At 38.4% G+C, this 25,088-nt stretch overlaps 3 protein-coding genes across 3 annotated transcripts in view; all 3 read right to left on the reverse strand.

Annotated features, from left to right (window-relative positions):
* LOC115733903 (disease resistance protein At4g27190-like) overlaps positions 1-24,777 on the reverse strand; it is a 56,381-nt gene extending 31,604 nt beyond the window's left edge. Inside the window, 1 exon segment of the mRNA XM_048279783.1 lies at positions 24,632-24,777. The gene's annotated coding sequence lies outside the window, so the exon portion shown is untranslated.
* Positions 9,510-13,566, reverse strand: LOC125315172 (beta-ureidopropionase-like). The gene is made up of 6 exons (XM_048279409.1): positions 13,396-13,566; positions 12,308-12,415; positions 10,894-11,082; positions 10,566-10,793; positions 10,257-10,481; positions 9,510-9,959 (listed from the first exon to the last, which is right to left on the reverse strand). Exons 1-6 carry the CDS (start codon positions 13,516-13,518, stop codon positions 9,594-9,596), a joined length of 1,239 nt encoding a protein of 412 aa, XP_048135366.1. The 5' UTR covers positions 13,519-13,566; the 3' UTR covers positions 9,510-9,593.
* LOC115733172 (disease resistance protein At4g27190-like) lies at positions 20,107-24,635 on the reverse strand. The gene is made up of 3 exons (XM_048279402.1): positions 21,630-24,635; positions 20,345-20,597; positions 20,107-20,214 (listed from the first exon to the last, which is right to left on the reverse strand). The coding sequence occupies exons 1-3, from the start codon at positions 24,486-24,488 to the stop codon at positions 20,138-20,140; spliced, it is 3,189 nt and encodes a 1,062-aa protein (XP_048135359.1). The 5' UTR covers positions 24,489-24,635; the 3' UTR covers positions 20,107-20,137.
* Positions 24,778-25,088: the final 311 nt, after the last annotated feature.

Consider the following 25,088-nt stretch of genomic DNA (forward strand, 5'->3'; position numbering starts at 1 on the left):
AATAAAAGAAATAGAAAAGAAAGAAAGAAAAGTAAAAAGAAACCTAAAAGAAAGAAAAAGTAAAAAGAAAATTGAAAGAAAGGGTAGAGGTCTCTTAAGTGAGTTGCAAATGGATTCACAATGGACCCATTTTTAACCCACTTATGTTGGCCGGCCCCTTTGTTTTGTAAACCCAATATGCAGCCCTGCTAAATTTGTTATGCTAAGTTTGTCATGACCTACTTATGACCCATTTAAATGCTTGTGGGTTATTAAATGAGTTTTAGACCCATTTTGACAAGTCTAGTAATGATTGATTTTGAACAAAAATAAATTGTTATGACTAATTAAAGTCAAGAGGGATGTTCTCCTTGTAATTAAGTTGATAAGGACTTTTTGCATAATAACTGCCAAGTTTCTGAGGAAGAATTGCATATAAAAGAAGGCTCACGCTATTTTCACCCATTAAATCGGAATGTAAATTGGGCCGTCGTTGTATGTGCAACACATTGACAACATAAATTGCTTGCCGTCCCTCTTGTTAGGGGCACAATGAAAGTTTGGTTTGAGAAAAGACAAATTATAGCTGCAAAGATTCATTTACCTTGACTCGAGGTAAAATGTAATTTCAAAATGAATCGGGTAAATTTTACCTTTTATTTTTTTTATTAATCTAAATTTGCACTGGTCATGCATTTTGACATACCTAAGTTTTATATCTCTGAAAATTTTCATAATAACTGAAAATGTTTATGTAGACCAGCATGCATTTTGGCCTCGCCCGATGCCGGTGACCGGCTAAAGGAGAGGGGAAAACGAAAGAAAAAATAAAAGGGAAAAAATGAAAAAAAAAATATTAGGATTTAAAACAAATATAAGAAAGAGAAAATATAAAAATTAAATTTATTTAGAGGAGTGCATGGAGAGGAAAATCAAACCCAATTTTTTATATCGAATAGCTAAAAATATTTTCAAGTCATTTTCGGGTTTCAGCCGAATACTGGAAAATATTTCCATTTTCCTAGAATGACTTTTTGGAAAATATTTTCTAGAAACACCTTATTTTTCGTGAAATGAATGGAGCCTTAATGAGGACGTCATTGGATGTCCTCCTCACATGTGAGATAAGGCTTTTTAGTTAGCTAGAGAGACCTTCATTTTGGGTGGAGAGAGTAAGTTGCAAAGAGCTACCAATTTAGAAAGAAATGCAGCAACTTTTTGTCGAAGAGTCGACAACCAACGACTAAAATTTAGTACCAGCAGTCCATCGATTTAGTTATTGAATGCCAAATCATTCCCTGCATAATGGTTGAATGGCAAAACTAGAAAGAAAAGTACCTTGAAAACTCGGAATCATTACATAGATAAGCAACAAGTATTTATCAAGTGCAAATCTTGATTATGCTTTTCTTGGTGACCGCTCTTTACCCTTCTCTTTTTCTTCTTTCCGCTTTGACTTTAATAGTAACAAGTATTATCAAATCATTCCCTGCCTTTTGATTCTACTTCTTAACCGTTAAATTTTCCTATTTACCATATTGAGACTTTGATTCATGTCACAAGCTACACATTATTTGATATTCTTTCTTCTAATTCCATAATCAGTTGGAAACTTCTATCTTTATAGACTTTAAATTTCGGAAAAGCATAAAATTCTAAATTAAATGCAAAGAAAACACTGAGGAAAACCTAAACAAAAGTAGAACAAACTAAAGAAATATCTTCTTAATATAAAAGTTGTTAACTCGACCTATTACTTATTCAATACAAATATTTCGATGTAGTGTATTATATCTAAGCTAATTGAAGAGGACAACAATTGCAGCATAATTTGTGAATTGTGTACATAGAAATAGGTCCAAAATGTAAAATGGCCGAGCTATTACTTTATTTATTGCATAGAGATTTTACATAGAAGTAGGTCCAAAACGTAAGATGGCAGAGATATTACTTTATATATTGAATAGAGATTTTTGATAATGTTCTACTTATTAACATTAGATTTGGGCTAAGTTAGGTCCTCATATCTAATCAATGTTGACCATTAGTTGAAAATATGTCTCGACTTTTCATTTATTACATCTCTCATTTTCATTGATTTGTAAAGCCCCTCATAATCATCTCTTCAAGTGACAAGCAAAATTAACTCAAAATTGATGTTGTTTAAATTTTTTGGCCAACCATAATTGTCACATTAGCATTTCAAATTACTCGTAAGTCCTATATTTATACATTTACTAAGACTATTTGTTCTACCAAAAAAAAAAACTACGACTATTTGAAAAGGTAATGAATAATTTCTAACAAAAACAAAGTTATGACTATTAGAGTAATGAAGGACGTTCTCTTTGTAATTACTTTTTTTTGGCCGGACTTTTGTAATTAAGTCGATAAGGACCTTTTGCATAATAACTACCTAGTTTATGAGGAATAAGTGCATATGGTAAATTACAATATAAGGACCGCTCTTTGAATTTTTTGTTTCCCACTATCCCTACTGCTTCTCCCCTCTTCTTCCTAAATTATTATCGATTGAATTTTTAATATTTTTAAATTTGTTACTTTGGTATAGAAAATTCTACATGCTTAAAACGTTTATGATTTAAAGTAACTTTTCTACTAATCTTAGCAACAATGGGACAGCACGAGGCCGTACCTCGGATGGGGCAAAATTTCTCTGTAAAGATGAGGAAGGTAAGAGCAATAGAGGGAGCAAGATGAGGAAGGTAAGAGCAAAGTTAGACTTTATGGACTAAATTTACAAACTCAGAAATATTGCAAAATGAAATCGGTCATTATTTAAAAAGAAGATAAGCGAAGAAGTGGCGATAGTGGGAAACAAAATATGAGTGAGAAAAAGTATAGTTAATTAATGATTGTTGATTTTCAAGCATAAAAGGATGTTTGGTGGGTTCACAGTGAAAATAGAAGGTGAAGAAATGAGACGGGAGAGAAAAAATCAGGGTGAATGAGTGAATGAACTTGTATCCTAACATGGAAGGTTATTTTGGACAAGCGATCATAAGAGTTGTTTACCGAGTCAAGGAGGGGTGGAAATAGGTCTATCTTAAAGAATATTGAAGATTGCAAATTTATTTAGCAAATCATAAATGAAGAGAAAAGTTTCATGACATATTTTATAATTCTCATCCAGTTTCCTAAGTTTTTTTTTTTTTTTATAGCAAAATCCAGAGCAAAGTAGAATCATCATTGGATGTCCTCCTCAAGTGTGAGGATAAGATTTTTTGGTTACCGAGACAGACCTCCCTTGTGAAAGGAGAGAGAGACCTGGAAAGAGAAATCAATGGAGAAAGGGGAAAATTATCCTAAAAGTCCTAAATCTGTTGCACTTTGGCCAATTCATTGCTAAACTTTTCAATTTTCATAATTGAGTTCTAAACTTTTTCATATTTTTTCAATTAAGTCTATCGATCAATTTTAGCAAGAAATTGCTGACGTGGACGCCGATAGTGTCACACAGGATGGCTGGCACTAACATGAATAACTTTTTTAACTAATAAAAAATTGAATTTTTTAATAATTTTTAATTTTTTTTCCTTTTTCTTTTCTACCAAGTGCGGTGAGAGTCGTCGGCCAACCTTGCCGACCACAGGTGAAGGTTGGCCGATCCTTTTCTACGACCAACGAGGGTTGGCCAATAATCCTCATTGGGCTTGGAAGGAAACAAAGACAAAAAACGAGAAAAAAAAATAGGAAACAATGAAAAATCAGAATTTAAAAAAAAAATGCAAAAAATTTCCACTTCAGCCCGGGCAGTGCCATATAAGATGACTGGTGTCTATGTCAGCGATTTAAAGCAAAAATTGGCTAAATTGACTCAATTGGGAAAACGAGCAAAGGTTTAAGCCTCAATTGGCAAAAGTGAAAGTTTCAGCATTAAATTAGTCAATGCACAATAGGTCTAGGATTTTTGGAACAATATTCCCATGGAGAAAGAACCCAACCACTTTTTACTAGCAAAGTTGACAGTCGCTAGCTGAGATTTAGTAATTCAAACGGCAAATCATTCCCTACATGATGGTTCAATGGCCAAAGAAAAAGGGAAAGTAAGTGGGAAACTCGGAATAACTCCTCAAACAAGCAACAAGTATAATCAAATCCAAATCGTTAATTGTGTGCTTTTGCTTGTGAGGGCTTTTTACGTTTGTCTTTTCTTCTTTGTGCTTTAAGTTTCGGAAGCAGCAAGAGACATCAAATCATTCCCTGCGTGATGGTTCGAGGCCAATGTAGAAAGGAAAGTAACTTGGAAACTCAGAATTATTCCATGCATTAGCAACAAGTTTTATCAAATCCAAATCATTGATTTTGCTCTTTTGCCAGTGAGGGCTTTTGCCTTTTTCGTTTCTTCTTTTTGTTTTGAGTCTCGGAAGCAGCAAGCTTTGTAAATTATTCTCTGCATGATGTTTCAATGGCCAAAGTAGGAAGGAAAGTAACTTCGAATCTCGGAATAATTCCTTACGCCAGCAAAAGTTATTATCAAATCCGAAGCGTTGAATGTGCTCTTTTGCTGGAGAGGGCACTTTACCTTATTTGTTTCTACTTTTACTTTGAGTTCCGGAAGTAGCACGTATGATCAAACCATTCCTTGCGTGATGGTTCAATGGACAAAGCAGAAAGGAAAGTAACTTGGAAATGCGAAATCATTCCCTGTGTCCACCAACAAGTATTATCAAATCCAAATCGTTCATTGTGCTCTCTTGCTAGTGAGGGATCTTACCTTTCTGTTTCTTCTTTGTGCTTAGAAGTTTCGGAAGTAGCAACCATTATCAAATCATTTCCTACGTGATGGTTCAATGGACAAAGTAGAAAGGGAAATATCTTGGAAATTTGGAATCGTTCACAACGTTAGCAACAAGTATTATCAAATCCAAATCATTGATTGTGCTCTTTTGCTGGTGAGGGCTTTAACCTTTTTCGTTACTTCTTTTTGCTTTGCGTTTCAGAAGAAGCAATTATTATCAAATTATTCCCTGCTTGATGGTTTAATGGCCGAAGTTAAAAGGAAAGTAACTTGGAAACTGGGCATCCTTCCCTGCGTTAGCAACAAGCATTATAAGATCCATATCATTAATTGTGCTCTTTTGCTAGTGAGGGCTTTTGACCTTTTTCATTTATTCTTTTCACTTTGTGCTTTAAAAGCAGCAAGAATTATCAAATCATTCCCCGCGTGATGGTTTATTGGACAAGGTAGAAAGAAAAGTAACTTGGAAACTATTCCCCATGTTTGCAACAAGTATTATCAATTCTAAATCTTGATTGTGCTTTTTGGCTGGTGAGGGCTTTTTAACTTCTTCGTTTCTTCTTTTTTATTAGAGTTATAGAAGCAGCAAGCATTTATCATATCATTCCATGCGTAATGGTTCAATGGCCAAAGTAGAAAGGAAAGTTACTTGGGAACTCGGAATCATTCCTTAAGTTGGCAACAAGTATTATGAAATCCAAATTGTTGATTGTGCTCTTTTGTTGGTGAGGGCTTTCAACCTTTTCCGTATCTTCTTTTTGCTATGAGTTTCGAAAGCAGCAAGCATTATGAAATCATTACCTACCTTTTAATTCAATTGAGACTTCGATTCCTGTCCTAAATTAGGCATCTTTTGATATTCTTTTTCTAATGCTGTGATCAGTTGGAAACTCTATCTTTATTGACTTTTGATTTCGGCATGCCAAAAGATTATAAACTAAAATTAAAGAGAAGGCTCAATAAAACCTAAACAAAAGCATAACAAACTAAAGACATACCTTCTTAGGTTCCGTTGGGAAAATTATCAAAAAAGTCCTAAACATTTCGCATTTTTGCCAATGCAGTCCTAAACTTTTTAAGTTTGTCGATTCACTCCTAAACCTTTTCACCTTTTTCCGATTCAATCCTATTGGTAGGAAATCGCTGACATGAATGCCGGTCGTCCCAAGCAGCACCACCGATGCTGATGTAGACAAATTAAAATAATTTCTAATAATTTTATAAAACAATTTGATGTTTTTAATATATATATTTTCTAATTCAGGGTTTGAAGGCCGACGACCCCACCGGTAGGGGTCGTCGACCTTACCCAAAGGTGGACGAAGCACCGGCGGGGGCCGACGACCCCTGTCGAACCCTATGTGTGGGCCATGAAGCCCTCTCACCATAGGCAAGGGTTTGTAGCCCTCGCCCAAGGTTCGGTGGGGGTCGTCAGCCCCCACTAGCCCTAAATTGGCAAGCTTCCAGCTTTAAACCCTAAATCAGAAAAAAAAAAATACTAGAAAAAATTAATTTTTTTAATAATATTGTTAAACATTTATTATAATTTATCCACGTCAGCGTCAACGAAGCCATATTAGTGATTTTCGGCCTGTAGGACTTGATCGGCAAAAGGTGAAAAGGAATAGGATCGAATCGGCAAACTTAAAAGGTTTAGAACTAAATTAGCAAAAGTACGAAAGGTTTAGGACTTTGTTAACAATTTTCTCGGCTCCGTCTGTTTCTTGGAAAATGAATGATTTGAAAAATATTTTCTAAAAAGAGATCGCTTGAAATAATTAGACACCATATTCCCTGTCTTGACATTTCATGTATTATCTTTTAAATTCTTATGGATTTGTCGACAGATAGCTCCTCATAATCATCCCTTAAAGTAAAAAAGAAGAGTGATTTCGTATGCAAAAATCCAAGCCGTTTAATTTCTTTTTTCCAACCACAACTTTTAGACTAGAATGTCAAATTAGTCCTCAACCCGTATATTTCTTACGACTATTTGAAAAGGTACTGGTCCCACGTGTGTGTTAGCGCAAGCAACGTCTTAATTCCGCGAACTTTGCTTTGCTTTTTCCTGATTGGCACCTTTTATAATAAACTAATTCCAAGGATTTGCTCTAATAGTTGAAAGGAATGATTCTAAATAGCCAGAATAGCTTCCTTCGTTCTATGAAAGACCGACTTTCATGCAATATCCACGAAACCGTTTCTTCTTCACTCAGCATCAGCGTTCTCCACAAATGCCAAATAAAACATTTGTTAACAAAATTTAGCTGTATACATATAACTTCAGAAGGATCTCCTTAAGAAGTTTGTACCCTGTTTGGCAGGAGGCCTTTCAGAGGTTTCAAATACTTGAGTCATCAATACGTTCTGTTCATTCTATCTATATTGGTTGAAGTCATATAGAGATGAAATCTGATTCCATAGTGAAGTACAATGATAAGCATAGGATAAACCAAAGCTTTAGAGTCATGCTAAGCACAATGACGTTGACATCTAAACTAACTAGGACCAGCAGTTTCTTACACAAATTTACATGTTTATACATGATTAAATACCAAATTTGGAGATGACACGAATTTAATCTTCATAAGCCTCATAGGATGTAGAAAATTATAGTCATTGTCAGAGACACAAATTAACAAGTCATGAGATGTCCTCGTCGGATAAGACTTTTTGGCTAGCGAGAGAGACCTTTCTTGTGGATGGAGACAGCAAGCTGTAAAGAGCAATCAAAAGAGAAAGAAACACACCAACTTTTTGCGGTAAAAGTTGATAATAAACAGTTGAGATTTAGAGCCAATGATCCCACAATTTGGTATTAGGACGCCGGATGTTCCTTACGTAATGGATGAATGGCAAAAATAGAAGGGAAAGCAATGTGGAAACTTGGAATTATTCCCTACGTGAGCAGCAATCAATCGCAAATTATTGATTGTGCTTTTTTGTTTGTGAGAGTTCTTTACCTTTCTTCTTTTTCTCCTTTTTGCTTTAAGTTTCGTAAGGAACAAGTATTATCTAATCATTCCGTGTCTTTTGATTCAACTACTTAGCCCATAAACTTTCATATTTAGCATATTAAGAGTTCGATTCATGTCATAAATTAGACATTGTTTGATATTGTTTTTCTAATGCCATAAGCAATTGGAAGCTTCTTTCTTTATTGACTTTAAAAGCAACCAAGTTTGGGTATAAATACCAAGTAATCTTCATGTTTTAGAACCAGACATTGATACTTCCTAATCCAAACAATTAGCTTTGCGTAGTCCAGGCTATGAATTTCGTCCAAACTAGCCCAACGTGCGGGGGATCAGATATGACCCGGGGTTCAAAGTCCAGCTTCAAATACCGAGCGAGCATGTTAGTTGATGTTGGGTTATATGGATGGGTGGGTCGCCCAAGATGGACTAACCCAGCCCAATACCCAGTTGGAAAAACTGCCAAAGGCAAGTTATCTTCTTGGAACATAATAAAAGAACGCTACTACGTTATTTCCGGAGGTTATCGCTTAAGACATTCTTTCAACAAAGAACAGAGAAAAGAAGAACGGCGACTCCTCTCTCGCCCATGTGATCCGGTGGTGGTCGGGTTCAGGACCAAGGCAGGCCCGATCTCCCACCCATCGGGGTCTCACCGTGGCCTATCCGATCAGGTGATGGGAGGGTGGGGGACCGAAACTGGTCCGATTTCCCGCCCGTCGCGGAAAAAGTCCAACCCAAGTCCTAGTGCAGCCGGAAAAACTGGGTGGACCCGGTGGGATTGGTTGTGCCTTTGTGTCCATGCTCGCCTTGGTATGCCGAAGTGTGATTGCTCGGGTATAATAGTTGGAGAAAGTTTTAAGAGCACCAAAAAACTGTATTAAAACTGTCTTACTAGACAACGTGGCGGTTTTTTATTGGATGTTGAAACAAGTGCGTCCCATTTAATGAACAAAAGACTGTCACGCCACTCAATTGGAGGATTAGCAAGATTTCTTTAAGATGTCTAGTATTGCTCATAGTTCGAGATATCCATGATGCATTCGCTAGGATTATGACTTTTGGGGGACACGTACAGTCCTTTTTAGTCGCGAGTCTTTATTTGTCAGATTTGAATTTCTCGAATAATTTCTATGGTTGTTTTTATTCATTTTTTGCATATATTCATATATCATACCTAGATCATGCCTTCTGTGGTTGAAAACACAAACGGAGTTCAGTTAAGTCTATCATCGTGAAAAAGAACACAAAACTATCTCGTGTTATGAAAATGTCAATCTAGTGATGTTAAAGTTTTGAGACATGCCTAACACCCGATCTTGTCAACAATTCTGTTTACACCTAACAAAAATTTCAAGATTACGATGAAATCTCACATATACTTGACCCTTTTTGCAGGGAGCTTTTGGTTCTTACTAGGTGACAAAGCAATGTGGAGCATCATTTTCGAACACGTGCGTAGCTTTGTAAATTTCACTCTCCATACATGTTGCTCTTTCTATTTATCAAATAATAGAAAGAACGCAAAAGTTTGAATCGTGGTTTATGTCGACAGCATCAATGACACTTTCAGCTAGATAGTTCATGCTTAGGTAGATAGATTAATCGAACACAAGTTAATTTACATGATTGAGTTACCATCCAATTCGTGTCGATACTGGGATCAACATTTGTGATTGCAAATATTTGAGTCAAGAAGTGATACTACAGATTTGGAAAGAAGTCGTTTTTCTGAAGGTTTCTCATTTTATTTATAATCCAACTCGTCAAACAATGGAACACATATATATACAGACATAACGTGTGCCGCAAGTCCAGAAAGTAAACATTATTTCGATGCAGTCATCCCTAAATGTATATTATTGTGAATCAAGAACTCAAGAGGACTTCTTATGCAGCAAGGGATCGGATACGACCTGGGGTTCAAAGTCCGGCTTCAGATACTGAGCGAGCATATCAGCGTAGAGCTCGTACCGAGAAGTCATTCTGAATCCCCACTTGTCTTTCAGCTGCCTGCAGAGGTTGAGATCCATGTCCGAGATCAGCAATCCATCTCTGTAACGGGATAGTGATGGCGTGCACGAAGCATCTGGAGCTGAAAAATGACTGGATCCATAGAAGTGCCCGAAATCTGTGTGCTGTGGCTTCCCGTCGCCTGATGTGAACGGATTGGGAAATGTTTCAGTTCCTACCCGATTAATTGATCCAACAAAATAACTGTTGGCAATGGCAGCATTTCGGGCCTTCAAATTGATTTTACAATTAAACACAGTTAACTGAGGCGATAATCAAGTCAGTTCATTTGAATCTACAATTATTTGATAAGCTCCGACTTTGTGCAATAAGACTTTAAGTTGTTTTCTTACTATTTTCAATTCTTTTTCCTTCTTGTGAAAGGAAAAAAAAAAGGTCATGGTAACCTTTGTGCCAGTAAGCATAACACAGAAGTTCCAGAAATCTATCAAAAAAGGAACAATGACCAATATAAATTCATAGCACAAGTTCAATGAATCAAGCATAGGATGGGGATTTGTAAATACCTCAATCGGCCACATTGGCTCGCTAAGTTCACCAACAGTTGCGGAAGGGTTGAACACAATCTCTGCACCATTCAAGCCAAATGCTAACCAATTCAAAGGATGGTGTCTCCCATAACAAATATTGACAGCGATCTTTCCATAAGCAGTCTCAAACACAGGATGCCCAGTATTTCCTTCCATATAGTAGGTACTTTCATTGAAGTCTCCAACCCTGGGGATGTGGTTCTGTGAAATGCGATCATCAAACTTAAAAATATCACGAGTTCAAAGGGATACAGTGAACATAGGGCCCGCAACAATTACACTGACCTTTCGATGCTTGCCTATAATATTGCCATGATTGCCTATAAAAACAGCAGTATTCCAGATAGTCTCCCCATGGTTCACATCCCTCTCAAGGATAGGATTAACAATGACCATGTTATACTTTTTTGCTAGATCCTGAAGAAACCTTGTTGATTCTCCATCAACAGGCTCAGCGAATTCACACCACCTCTTCTCTCTTGTACAAAAGGCAAATGGCATCATCCATGCTTCCTAAATTTAAATTATTTAGTTCAATAGTGGAACTTCAGTCTTTCAAGTCCAAAAGGAGAAACCAAAAAGCATATAGCTCAAGCTTCATGGCATGACTAACCTGCAAGCATAATATGTTCACTCTGGAAGCACCTGCAGCATCTATCATTGGTTTTACTTTCTGATGGATAGCCCTCTTTTGATCCACAAAGGAAGCAGTTGTGGGAAGAACTATAGAGTTTTGGATAAGCCCAACTCTGACAACTCGGGGTTCTCTTAATAACTCCTTGTCTGCCATAAAGCGAAATGCCTGAAAGAAAACCAGAATAAATTGATCAAAGATTCCACAAAACTGGTCAGAATAAATCAAAACCAAAGGATCCTGCCAAGACAGTAATGGTTTTCAATAAAAGTAAACAACTACCAAATAGCGACTGCCACAAAGAATATGAAAGAGTACTTCTTCGCTTCCTTAATAGCAAGTTTAATCAACTAGAATAATTTGACTACATCAAAGTTTGCATGTTTCTCTATCCATTGGCTCACGAGCTCCATAGAATCCCAACATGGTACAAGACTATAAAAGTCACGCTTTCTCATACCTTCCATCTCATGGAAAAACTCAGAACCAAGAATCCATGCTAAAACAGATTTGGGAAGAACTCATTTCCAGGACTATGCTTATGCTCTGCAAGACCTCCCTAATGATAAGGTCTCGATATTGCCAAAGGACATCTGGACCAGACATTTGCAATTCATTGCTTTTAAATAAATATTTCCGCAGTAGGGACCATATGTATGAATCCCAGTGACATAATATTATTTGGTCCGTGCTCTTTTATCTATCGCAGACATGAAAGATTACTGAGTTATAAATAGAAGCTCCCTATGCCCCTTTGGAAAGAGAACAAGGAGCGCACATTGGAAGATCTTTGCTCATGTTCCTCAGAGAACTTCCAAACATTTGTTGGCCTCAACTCCTATTTGCAGGCCTGAGCAATGCTGGAGGAACTTGCTTCAGAGGCTATTGGGGTGACATTGGATTAAGGCAATCATAAAGTGAGTGTTTGTTGGGTGGAGTTAAGGAACTTTGTCTTCCATGGTCGCCAAAAGGAACATAAGGCATTGAAACTGATTGCCCTGGATACTTTCAGTTTTCAGATGATGTGACTTATATATTTCCATCTATTTTTTCTATGCTAGCTCACGGAGGAGACAAGTATGCCAAAAAGCATTTTCAGTCCTTTCAGGGTGTTCAGTCATCTCACCCATGACAAGCAAGTATTTCCTATGCACGCACTCAGATTCTCCACATGCCCCAAGCAGGAATGTGCTGAGAAGACAAGTTTCATACTATCTAGAAAACTGTTTTACATGAGGAATCTATTTGACTTATAGTGAGTCTTTATCAAACTCCAACGAAAAGCTATTGAAGTACATGAAACAGTTCAGACTAGAGTGACCAGGACTCTTAGCAACAGCATTTAAATTGCCACATCGAATAAGCAGCACAAAAACAGAAAACACAGGATCACCTGTACGTCAAAATTACATTCAGATGAGAGAGCTTTTGCAGAATCTGCCAGAGAAACAGCTTCAAGAGTCCTTCCACAATTCAATCCACTAAGTAAACGACTGACTTCCTGAAATCAATATCATCAAGATTTAACAACAAAGTAAGATTGCATCACAATGGAATGACATTTTTTGAGTTTTTTCTACTTTAGCAAGAAGAAAGGGACCGATTGCTGAGTCATTTCAATTGTCTCAACAAATATTTTCATGGGCAGTTGATCCGTGTCAATTTAAAATCCATTTGGACTTTAAATTACTTGATCAAATCCAGCTTTCTCTAAAAAGACTTTTAAGCTGTCTATCCTTACATTTCGTAATAATTTTTTTTTTTTTTTTTGTACTTAAAATAGTGGACAGTCATGCGATTTGGGAGGCCACATCCCTAAGATCCACCTTTACGACAGAAGTCCAGCTCCTACTAGTAAATGATATGTCCACATATGCAGACCCGTGAGATGCAGGACAGATCAAACATCCTCCTAGATTGACTGATGACATCAATATTCATCTAAACAGCAAAGCATATGCAACTTGTGCAATTTCCATAACTCTAATTGCCAAAAGCGAGCAGAGAGACAACATAAACAGAGCAGAACAGAATTCTACTATCTGACCACATCATTTTTGTGTATTTCATTCCAAGATTTTACTACAACAATCCTTCTCGATGCAGCCTTTGCTTTCCTGATTAGCACCAATTCGAAATCTGTAGATGCTATCATCATCAGGCTCAGAGAAAAGCACCAGTGCCAGAATATCTTCCACAAAACGAACTTCGTCGTTTTTGATTCCGCAGATTTCATGAAATCAACTTCATTTCCTTAATAAACTCAGGTGAAGATCCAATCGAAGAATAACACTCCAGAAATACACACCAAGTCAATCGGATCAACAGCGACAAGGATTCAAATCGACCGGATACTGCTTCGCGAGCTTGTGCCGCTCAAACGACACTGAGCCTCGTGTCTCACTCTCTCTGTCTGTATGCTAATCAGGTAACGAACTCATGGTTAAGATGAGGAGAGAGATGCAAATGAGAAACGAAGACCTGAAAGACTTGGGGGCTGAGATTGTCGCGGAGGAGGCGATCGAGCGACTCGTAGCCGCAAATCGAGCCGTCGCGAGCGGCTGCGGCCTCCTCTTTGGCTTGTCCGTTCCGCGTCGTCTCCATGTTCGAGTTGCTCGCAGTTCAAGCTTGGGCGGAATTTGAAGAGAGAGAGAGAGAGAGAGAGAGAGAGAGAGAGTGCGCATAGACTTTGAATTTAAAGAGGAGGAATCATTTCCAACGTCGCAGCACCTGCCCTTCCCTTCCCTTTTTTTATCAGTGACAAACTTTAAGAACATGAAGAAATTCAGAACGTATACGATGCTCCTTCTGGTGTCGGACGATTTGAGAAGCAGAGAGGCAAGAGGAAAACAGATGGATGAGAATGCACATCAATTGGGCCTTACTGGATTTCATGTGGCGTTGGTTTATGTAGATAACCTTTGTATGGCCGTATTGAGATCTTCCTCCCAGGTCCATTCCCATTTGTATCTGAACAGTGACGCATAACTTAGTTCTGGTGTGCTTAGCTTACCCTTAGAAAAGATATTCATTTTGGGGCACTCTTCCACTTCAACCCACCACAAGGATGGAAACTTCAAGATGCAACTTGTGGTTGAGGAGAAGCATTCTAGGCTTGGTATATTTTTGAGTGTCAACTTTCCTAGCTTCTCAAAATAAATCACTTTTCCTTCTCCATCTTCATCTTTTGCCACTACTTCTTTCATTCTTTCACATCTTATTATAGTCATCTCCTCAAGATGCACCAAACTTGCGATCGCTGAAGCTGTCCCTAGATGTACCAATCCAGAGGAATTCTTCACCTCCAACTTCGTCAAATTCCGGAAGGATGTCACGGCTGGAAATAGTATCGTCAAATCGGGACAATCCCAAACCTTAAGTGTTTTGATGCTCTGAAGAATTTTCGATACTAAACAGTCTTCTCTCCACACATGCTTTAACTTGTGTAGCTTGCTCAACTTAAGTTCTCTTAAATTTTCAATCACCGGTTGTTTTCTCTCATCAACAAATCCTTCGTTAGGAAATATGTCTTCGAAAGAACTACAAAATACTTCAAGGCTTTTCGGATTCTGAAATCTCTCTACGAGGAATCCGAGAGGAAAGACAGACTTTTCATTATGAAAGCATGCCAATGTTAGTGCTTTTGACTTGCCAAAGATGTCATCGCGAAATTTCCCATCCTGTATCCTATGGATATCCTTATCGACTAATAAAAGTCTCCGTAAGTTGGGAAAGTCCTGTCAAATTGTCAATACAACGAGAGAAGTAAATTCAACAAAGGTTCAATAATGAGTCATGTGTTATAAAAAGGTAAACCTAAGTCGGATGTCAGCATGGAAGGTGGCCATTTTCTTATGATTCAATAGATCTCAAGAGCGATGCGTACAAGTCTCAAGCTTTTAAAGTCATGATACAAAATACAATTGTGATCGAGTGCTCCACTACAACCATCCGTATTGAATTTTTGAAGAAAATTTATTATGTGGAGGTTGGTACTGTTAAGTTGGTAGAGTGATTTTAAATTCAAAACCACCTAGCTCACCAAATTTGTCTTTTATTAGAATTTTGTATAACAAGATGCACTCATAGTAACTAAAATATATGGGGGTCCCCAAACTTAAAATTGTGCTTATGATATTAGAGATATGTTATGTTGTCTACGAATTGACAGTTAAAAGGCTTCGGATTTTCTATGGTATCATCATGTGACATGGATATGTAGTGGATGTGAGATATAATCCGCGGTGAAAGAAGAAAAATTAGAATATAGTGAATTAAATTTCTAAAGTTTTTTCCACTGTTAAATTTATGCTCTTAAGAATTTGTAGAAAATTCACTAGTGAGACGTGTCAAGAATGGAGAGGACCGGATGTCTAATTATTGGCTTCCGTAAGGAGCACGGAGCACCAGAATACACAAATTTCGGTTGGATTAGATGAGGAACATCGCATGGTGCCAACAACAATATGTAATTATTTTTGTAATTTTAAGGAATGGAATTTCTTATGGGTTTCCACAGACAAAATGTACACTCACAATATTAAAAAAGGCATGTCTTATGTTGTGGATAAACCGATACGTAATGACGTGACTATGCAATGGACATAAAATTAGCGAATGCGTTTTAGGAAAAAACTGTGAAAGAGCTGTAGGAGTCATACCCTCTCAAATGAATAGTGTGCTTCCCAGTTTGAAAGGTCCTGTTCGTGGTCTCTCCGAGTCCACTTGTTCGTAAGTGCCGCAAAGGATAGCATGTTCGGTTTATCACAGTGAGTCACTCGCAATTCCTCCAAGGATGGCCAGCCTAAAGTAGGAAAGTTAGGACAAAAGCTCTTGAGTTGTGGCATATCATGTAACGCCAAAGAGGTCAATTTCGGGAAAAGAACTTGAGCAATAGTGGAGTGCGGAGTATCATCTCCACTCGAGACTATAAACTCGAGCCCACAAGACTCTACTTGAAGTTCCCAAAGCTTGTTTAGACTCGTAGCCAACCAATGCGGAAACAGAGTTTTAAGGCTCTTACAGTTATGAACCTTCACTTCCCATAATTGGTCACAAGTGACAGTTTCTAGAGGATTGTCGGTCCATATTTTGCTTAAATTGTCCATGTGGGAGAGAACAATCCGCCAAAGTCGAGGAAATTGCACCTGCCATATTATGAAAAAATGGCACAATGAATATCATTACATTAAGTTACGAACACAAAGAAGGAATTTCTAAACTTGCCCAACTCTCACAAATCATAAAAATTCAAGAGCGTATTAGTGACACAAACGGGGAGGGGCTGAATGGTGCTTTCTATTCGGTTGATTGATGATTAAGGCCGAGTATACTGTTAATAATCAACCCCAAGTCCCCCAACAATGGAAAAAGACAAATTCAAAGATATCAACCTCAATTAGATGATCCCCAAGAGAAGCGAGGATGGACAAACGTTTTTTATTTTTTATTTTTGTTTACGATGAAATTAACGCAATCCGGACTTGTCACTACCAAAAAAACAGACTGACTATTTCCACACTTCCCTAAAATCGTTAATAATCAAAATTGAGTATTACGATGACTTTTTGAAATACTTCAGCAATGTAGGGGATAACTACCTATTATTACGGGACAACTCATGTATGATAAATAAACGACATTCAAGTAAATACATAATTAGTAATAACTCCTATGATTCACAATCGAATAAATGTGTAGATACTCGTTATGATGAAACGTCCGACTCCCGGATGATAATAAAAAAAATCTGGGGCAAAAACATTAAAATGAGGAAAAACACAAGCATTTCCTCCATCAGAAAAGAAAACAATAATTGAAACTTGTATACAATCCGCAACAAAGGCCAAAATGAAGGGGGAAAAAGAGTAGCCTGTTCAGTTGGCATGTATTAATTGTCTTTTCAAGAAGTGATGTAAATTAAAATTTGGTAAGGATGTTGGCTTGTATTCGCTGAATTCTGTCAGAGTAAAATTGAAAATTGATTTTTAATCTTCACTAAATAGAGCGTGTGGACACGTGTATATTGCTTGTTATTTAACTTTGACGAAAACCTCTCCTAAACTCTATCGAATCAATAAAATGACAATTGAATTTTAAAAGGGTATTTTGTTTTAATTTATAATCAGTATAGTAGAACATTGATTATAAAGTAAACGCCTTCTCCTCTAAATTTTGGAGTTCCGGTTTGCCGATAACAAAAGTAACAATTCTAAAAAGATATGGAGATGTACAAATCATTGTTATACATGTTGAGGATTATAAAATTTTAACTTTTGTCGTAAATATTAAAGGATTATGTACCCAAATCCGCACAAAGTAGGGGAGTTCTACTGGTTATTAGAAATTTACTTATAACTAGACGATTTTGAATACATACATATCTATCGATGTCTGAATTGTTTTGCCCTAGAAATCCACGGATGTTATCTTGGATTACGGTGGGAAGGTAAATATTTTGGTTATCTTTGTTTTGGTAGGAAACATGAGTCTAATTAGATATGATCAAAGCACTGATGACTGAAACTACGATCATTTAATGTAGCATTTATATTCGGACATGGCACGTATTGTGCATTGTCCAATTCTATGTGAATATATTGCAAATGAAATGCCAAAAAACGAATTTGTTTGAAAGACCAACCTGTGGAGTGAAAAGTGAAGGGGTGCCGAGCTCATTCTCCATCAAAGATTGCCAAGTCAAACTTCTCGTCTTGGGGCAATGGGCAATAGTTAGAATTACCAGGTTGGGACATTCCAGCATATGATTTTTCCCCAAGAGAAAACTAGTCAAATTGGGCAAGCATTCCAACTGCATGACGAGGAGATTTGGGAATGTAATCTTCTCCACGACTCTTCCCTGCCCTTCCTCGTTTGCGATCACTCCTTCCATCTGACCGCACTCCTTTATTTCCATCCTTTGAAGACCGGCAAGGCACAGAGTCATCGATGGAGTAAAAGCGTGTCTCAAGTTGCTGCACTTATAAATGGTCGGACAAGCTAGAAAATTATAGGGCAGTGCTCCTTGAAGATCTTCGTTCCATATTCGCCTCAACTTTGGTAAATTGACCAAGTCCAAAGTCTTAAAGGAAGGCAGCATCCGAGTGCTGTCGACATCCTCCAGGCCTTTAAGATCGAATATTTGTTCTAGTAACTCGCAATCACGCACTTGCAATGTCTCCATATTGTCTAAAACAAGCATCAATCTGGATGAAATTGCATTAAAAAGTGATGGACATTTATCCACAATCGGTGATTCTAATTGCCAAGATGGCTCGATGGAAATAAGTTCGCTGTGCCGGTTTTCAATCAACTCGGGGTACATAGACATTCGCATTTTCTTTACTCCAACAATCGTTGCCTGTAAGAAAATGCATCCAACAAGCATTGAAGGTCTAGTTAGCAAAAAGCAATTACTATGCTTGTGATCAAAACGATCCAATTGCACAGAGATTGGTAACCGAGGCATACCATTCCTTCAAACATGTTTTGGATGGTGACGTTGAGGTTTTCCTTCCAAAACCACACTTCTCGTTTAGTTACTCGTACTCCGTCTAGCTTTGGTGCCTCTATCGATCCCTCGGAGAAGAACCTCATGTTGGGGCATCTAGTCACAATGACATCTTCTAACAAAAGGAACCTCAAAGTGTATCCACCTGAGCTAAAACGTATCAACGCCGTCAACATTTGAAGCTCTAAATACTTCAATTGTTTGAAAGCAACTACCCATCCATCTTCACCTCCCTCATCAACGATGACTTCTGTCAACATTTTACAATTGCTTATGCTCAATTTTGTGAGTTCCACCAAATTTCTTGCTATTGTTGGTGTGAAAATATGAGATAACCCATCACAAAATGACACATCGAGAGTTTTCAGGTGTTGAAAATATACTTCCTCGTCCCATATCATCTCAATGTTGCCCACTGCAAAGATATTTAATGTCTCCAGGCTAGGAAACGCAACCTGACGAATTCACATATGATATTGGTTATTCAACAATATTAGGAATTCACGAAGTTCGAAGATGTAAAAATAGATGAGTGGCTAAGAGGTGAGGGAGGATTATTAAGTTGGACAAAAGGAAAATAAAACTAATAACATAAAAAAGGAGTAAAAGAATTCCATCCGAAGAATTTCTCCTTCGGAAATGGGTTACCAAGTGGAGCATTACTTGTCCGTCTACATAACAAAGCAGACCCAACAATACTTTCAACCTCAAATTTTGGCCCAACAAGTTCAAATAATACGCATAGCTATTGTCTAATGAATATGCTCATATAACTATGATACAATCAAATTGGTCGGTTATAGATTCTAAATTTACATCGAATCTTTTCGACTCTCGGTTTAGTTTATTTCCCACAAATAACCAAACCACACTATTTGGGAAAAGTACACTAGAAGTGCCATAACTTGTGTACGGCGTTCACTTAAGTGCCATAACTTTCAAAACGTTCACTTGAGTGCCATAACTTTCAAAAATCGTTCACTTAAGTGCTACGTCGGAGTAAAATCGTTCACTTGAGTGCTATAGTAACTTTTCCGGCGTGCCACGTCATCTTTCTGGCGTCTACAGTAACTTTTCCAGCGTGCTACGGTAACTTTTCCGAGCGCCACGTCAGGTTTTCCGGCTGCCACGTCAACATGGCACTCAAGTGAACGATTTTTAAAAGTTGTGGCACTTAAGTGAACGTTTTGAAAGTTATGGCACTCAAGTGAACGCCGTACAAAAATTATGGCACTTCTGGTGTACTTTTCCCCACACTATTTATAGCAATTGTAACATCACGTAGAGATGGTTATTTCAATTACTAACATGGACGAACATCTTCAAGGAAATTGCAAAATTGAGTAAGACTAGGGAAGAATTCATTAAAAGAAACTAGAAGCACATAAATAAAAAGTTGAACAATATATTGGTGTAAAATAAAAAAAATTACAAGGTACAAGGAAACGCATGGAAGTAGCAGCGGTCTTCCTAACGATCATGATCCATCGATTGTGGTCGTCCTAACCATGAAGGACAGTTGAAAATGCAAAAAGAATTATTTGAGAGCAAAAAGGACGACATTATTCGATATTGGCAGATTGATTGCTGTTGATTGTGGTCGTCCTATTCAGCGGTCTTCCCGACTTACGCTTGTGTGCTACTCATTTTATGTTAGAATATTTTAACCAAAATACCCTTTGTCTCCGGTATATTTAATATTTTGATGTAACGTTAATCATGTACCTCTCGATTAAAGAGTGCACGGGAGTATGATTTGACGCGGTCCCGACTTCGAGCTTCTCGTGAACCTGTCTTTGGTTTTTCATAGATGAAAAAATTGTCACCATACGTATTGCCTATATGAATCAATCTGCAGGAAGATCTTCAGTGATGGAAAGAAAAAATCAATCTTACACGGAAAGAAAAAATCAATCTTACACTTTTGGCAAGAGAAGCACGTCAAACTTTCCAAATGTTGTAGGTGTAAATCAATTAAATTCGAGAATGCCAGAGTTTCTGATGTTTCTATTCCCCATCCTTCTTCCTCCGTAACGATCGTCTCCATCTTCACGCAATAGCTTATGCTTAGTTCCCTCAGTTGTGTGAGAGATTTAACCATGGATGGGGAAAACATATATTTGAGGTTATCCAAGCCAGTGATTTTTAATGTCTCCAATCTCGGAAAGGCAACCTGCGATATTTGCTTACGGAATTGGTGATAGAGTTAGATTACGAATTTCAAGAACTTCCCGATCTAAATATAGATGAGTGCCAGGGGGAGAGGGGGATTATTAAGCTGCACAAAGTAAAAAAAGAGAAGTAAAAAGATCTCCTTACTAATACGGTTTCTAATTTCCTTAAGTATTTGAGAGAATAACAGCTGGAACTTTCTCCAGTCTTTTCATGGGCAAACAACTTTGAATTGGAGAGCTTAATTTGATTGCTGAGCTACTTCTATTCCAGCCGAACAATGGATTTACATGTTCTTTTCATTTTTGCAAACCCAACAATATTCACTTATCTCTCCCAGATTCTAAATTTAAATCAAGTCTTCCCTCTCTTCAATGTAGTTCATCGCGTAGACTAATCAAATCACACTTTGCAATTTCTTTTTTGGGCACAATTTCGTAAATTGACTAAAACTTCGCTTACATAAAAAGTGGAACCATATACATTGTTCCGCATTGATTCAAAAGGGTAAGCAACATTGGAAGTCACTCGATTGTGAAAGAAAATAGATTAGCAATTCTGACAAAAAAAAAAAAAAAAGATTAGCATAGTTGCTTTTGTTTGAAAACTCAGCCCTCGTTTCCATTCTTCATATTGGTTTTTAAGAAAGTCACCTATATTTATAGGTTTTGTGAATGATAACAAATTTTGAAAACTAAATTCGATGGAATTCTTTTCAAAAGATTAGACATTACTTTAATTATGGAAGGACTTTAATGCCGATATTCCCCCATACTATGCTTAATGAACCACTATTAACATAGATATACTCGCAGCATGAAACTTGAAAATAACTCAGAACCCATCACAAGCTAAATTTACGTGGATTTTCCTACAATTAGTTGGATTTTTACACAATTAAGAGAAATGGCAGATTGCTTTACCTAATTACAGAGAAGGCATGAACGTATAAGCATCATAATCTCTAGTACATCTAACTAGCAAAGACGTAAAACTCAAGAAAATAATTATTATTCTTTTGGTAGAAAGTTACCTGTTGCCCGTTGAAGAATGCAATTTGAGTGCCTGTTGGGTCGCCTGATGTGCTACTCGAAGGAGCTGTCTCGGCGGTGAAAAAGTTCTTGATATTTGGCAACCCACGCAATTTCAACACACGCAACATAGGCAACTCACATTTGCCACAATCATGAGCTTCTACAATCCCCTGCACTGTCCTGCAATTGACAACTTCAACCTCTTCTAGCTGTAGAAGTTCTCTCGCCACTGAAAGAGGAAATAAAAATTCCATATTGTGGCATCTTTCAACCCGGACTACTTTCAATGCACCGAAGGACTTAGAGGAGATATGTCCATAGCATATTTTCTCCAAGTTGGTGAGATTCTTGAGAATTAACGACTCCAACGTATTAAAATTTGTATGGGATGTTGATTGGAGGATGTAATGGGCGGAGGGGCTATCCTCGATCTGTAGATGCTTTAATTTTGAGAAACCTTTTCTGGATAACGCGCAAATACTTTGCTCAATTTCATTCAACCACTGCAAAAACAAATTCTCAGTTTTGCCTAAGATGCTTTGTATGCATCCTTTTCGAAGAACATCACTTTTTTTATGCAAAGTGAGCACCAATGTCCTCGATCCTTTGTACTTGAGCAACCCCGGCCAATATCCTATTTGGATTTCATACTTGGTCAATTTCTCGAGGTTTAGATCCCCCGGAAGCACGTTCGGATCGTAAAACTGCATATGCAAAGTGCGGAGTTTCTCCATGCGATTCAATTCAATCAGACAGGCATTAGTTGGTGTAGTTTGCTCCACGGCATTCCATCGATGAAAGATACGCTCCATATACAACTCCTCTAAATTGATCAAGCTTCCAAGCACACCCGGTTCAATTATCTCAAGCCAAAAACAATAGCTTAAGTCTAACAACCCGAGCTCCACCAGTTGCCCAATTTCTTTCGGCAATCGCCGAATTCTGGAGCTCATAAAGCTAAGAATTCGTAACTCTTTTAGCTCGCCTAGAATGGCTACATCGTCTAACGTACAACGATGAAGACACAAAGTGTGCAAGATCACCAGCGACTGAAACGACGAAGGCAAACGAGCGAGATGTATCCCAGTAAGACTTAAGACCATGAGTTTCCTCATAGACTTAAATAATGAATCTGGAACGTTAAGAGATTCATTGTTTGTGAACAACAAAAACATCTGCAATTCAGGGCAATCTAAGTCTTTGGGAAGCTCAATCATGTCTACGTAGGGAAAGCATATCGCCCTACAATTATTGACCTTGTCCTTTGGCAACTTTGTTACGAACTTCTGTTTTTCTTTCAACACAAGAAGAGGTAGATCTCTTGAAGCGACAGAGGCAACAAACTCACGAACCAAATCATGTATCTTAAAACTGTCCCCATCTCCATTCTCTAGCAAAAGGGAAGATGCTTGAAGAGTCCGTATTATTGAGCTCAACCTATTCCTAGCTTCCTCGATGCTACTATATTCTGCGTATAACCCCAAACCCACGCCGTACCTCACCAGATTTTCCAGAGAGGGCTCGGACACACCATAAACAACACAGAGCCGTAGTGTTAACTTCACCTCCTCTTCTAAATCATCATAACTCAGTTGCAACATCTTATTTATCACATCATTGATTCCTTTATCTTTAGACATCTCGATTCTTTTCAAAGTGTCCTTCCATTCAGATAAACCAGCGTCTTTAAAACGTTTTGCAATTGCGAGAATTAGGAAAGGCACACCTGCGCATTTGTGGAGCGCTTCATCCGCTAAGGGTTTGAACTCGTCAACGGGAACTTTGTCCCCCACAATCCTCTCGAACAATTCTTTTGCCTCCTCCTCCTGCAGCTCACCAAGGAGGAAGTCCCTGTCGCAGCCCATTTCCCTTCGCAAAACATCTCGATTTCTCGACGTCAACAGCAACTTGCACCCTATGACTTTGTTGTCGTGTCCGCAAGGAATGCCGACTGATCTCAAGTCCAGCCCCTTCCACAAGTTGTCCAGTATTATGAGCACCTTCTTTTTCTCCCTCTCCTCCTTTTCCAACCTTGTGCGCAGAAGCTCCGCTCGCACGCTGACAATATCTTCGTTCTTTATGTCACTAAGGCCCAACGCATGCGCAATCTCTCCTTGAATCTTCTTGATGTCTGGATTTTCTGACACGTCGGCCTTAGCAACCAGGTCGAACAACTTTTCTTCCCTTAGTCTCCTTTCGGCATCCACCAAAAGGGTGGACTTGCCAACCCCGCCCATCCCGTAAACCCCGACCACTCGGTTGCTGTTATCAGCAAGAGCGTCCATGATGTCCCTTATGATCTGAGCTCTGGATTTGAAGACACCATCGTCCTTAATCGCAGTAGAGGCAGAAGAAGCAGAGGCCGTCACAGTGGTCGACTGCATGACTTCTTTGCCCTCTCTCCTGCCCGGAGTCAGAGCAGTGACATTCCCCGGAGCAGGAAGGCTGAAGGAGATCTCCCTGTTACTGTTGTCTTGAATGAGTTTCTGAATGTCATCGGTCTTGTGCTTGGCCTCCCGGCTGAACTGATAGCGACAAATGGGGTCAGGAAGAGCCCCGCGGCAGCAATTCTTGCTCGCCTCTTCGAATTTGCCCAACAGGTCCTTCGCCTCCTGCAAGGCCTTCGCAACAGTTGCCAGAAACTCTGGGACCCATTCGTGGACATTCCGAAGATTGTTTCTGGCCTCTTCCTCAGCATTGCGGACCCTCACATCCTCGTACTCCAGATTCCTGACTTCCTTCCGAAGACCGTCGGCGTATCTCTTGGAGCACAGCACGTATGCGAACTGATGCTTGATGGGAACAAACACGATCTTGAAGAGATCCCACGCAATTGAAACGGCAGAATCGGCAGACATTTTTCTTTGATTTTTTGTCTGCGAAACAAAGAGCGCGAAAACAGAGAGAGTGATGAAAAGGAGTAGCAAATAATAATGAAGAAGAAGAAGAAAAAGAAGCCGAGGAGGAAGAACGGTTGTGCAGAGGAGAAGGGTGAAACAGAGCAAGAGCGATGGGAGACGAAGAAGGCCAAGAGATTTGAGTGCAGATGAGGATGAAGGAAGGGGAGCAAGAACGAAACAGAGAATTGAGTGCCAATGAGGAGAAGAGAGAAACAGAGCAAGAACGGTAGGAGATGAAGAACGCCAAGAGATTTCAGTTCAAATGAGGATGAAGGAAGGGGAGCAAGAACGAAACAGAGAATTGAGTGACGAAGGAGGAGAGTAAGACTCGATGACTAGCAGAGACAATATCTTCCTCGTTGATGGAGAGTGCTTTGCTAGAAAAGTTGATGATCAACGGTTGAGATTTAGTATTAATAGCAAAGTGCAAAAGAAAGTAACTTTTTTTTTTTCTTGTTCGTCAAGCCTCTTCTACCTTTCCTTTGTTCTCCTTTTGCTTTCAGTTTCCTAAGGAACAAGTATCGTAAAATCCAAATCTTAGTATTCACTCTGTACCTT

Source organism: Rhodamnia argentea, chromosome 5 (genome assembly GCF_020921035.1).
Source record: "Rhodamnia argentea isolate NSW1041297 chromosome 5, ASM2092103v1, whole genome shotgun sequence".
Lineage (NCBI taxonomy): Eukaryota > Viridiplantae > Streptophyta > Magnoliopsida > Myrtales > Myrtaceae > Rhodamnia > Rhodamnia argentea.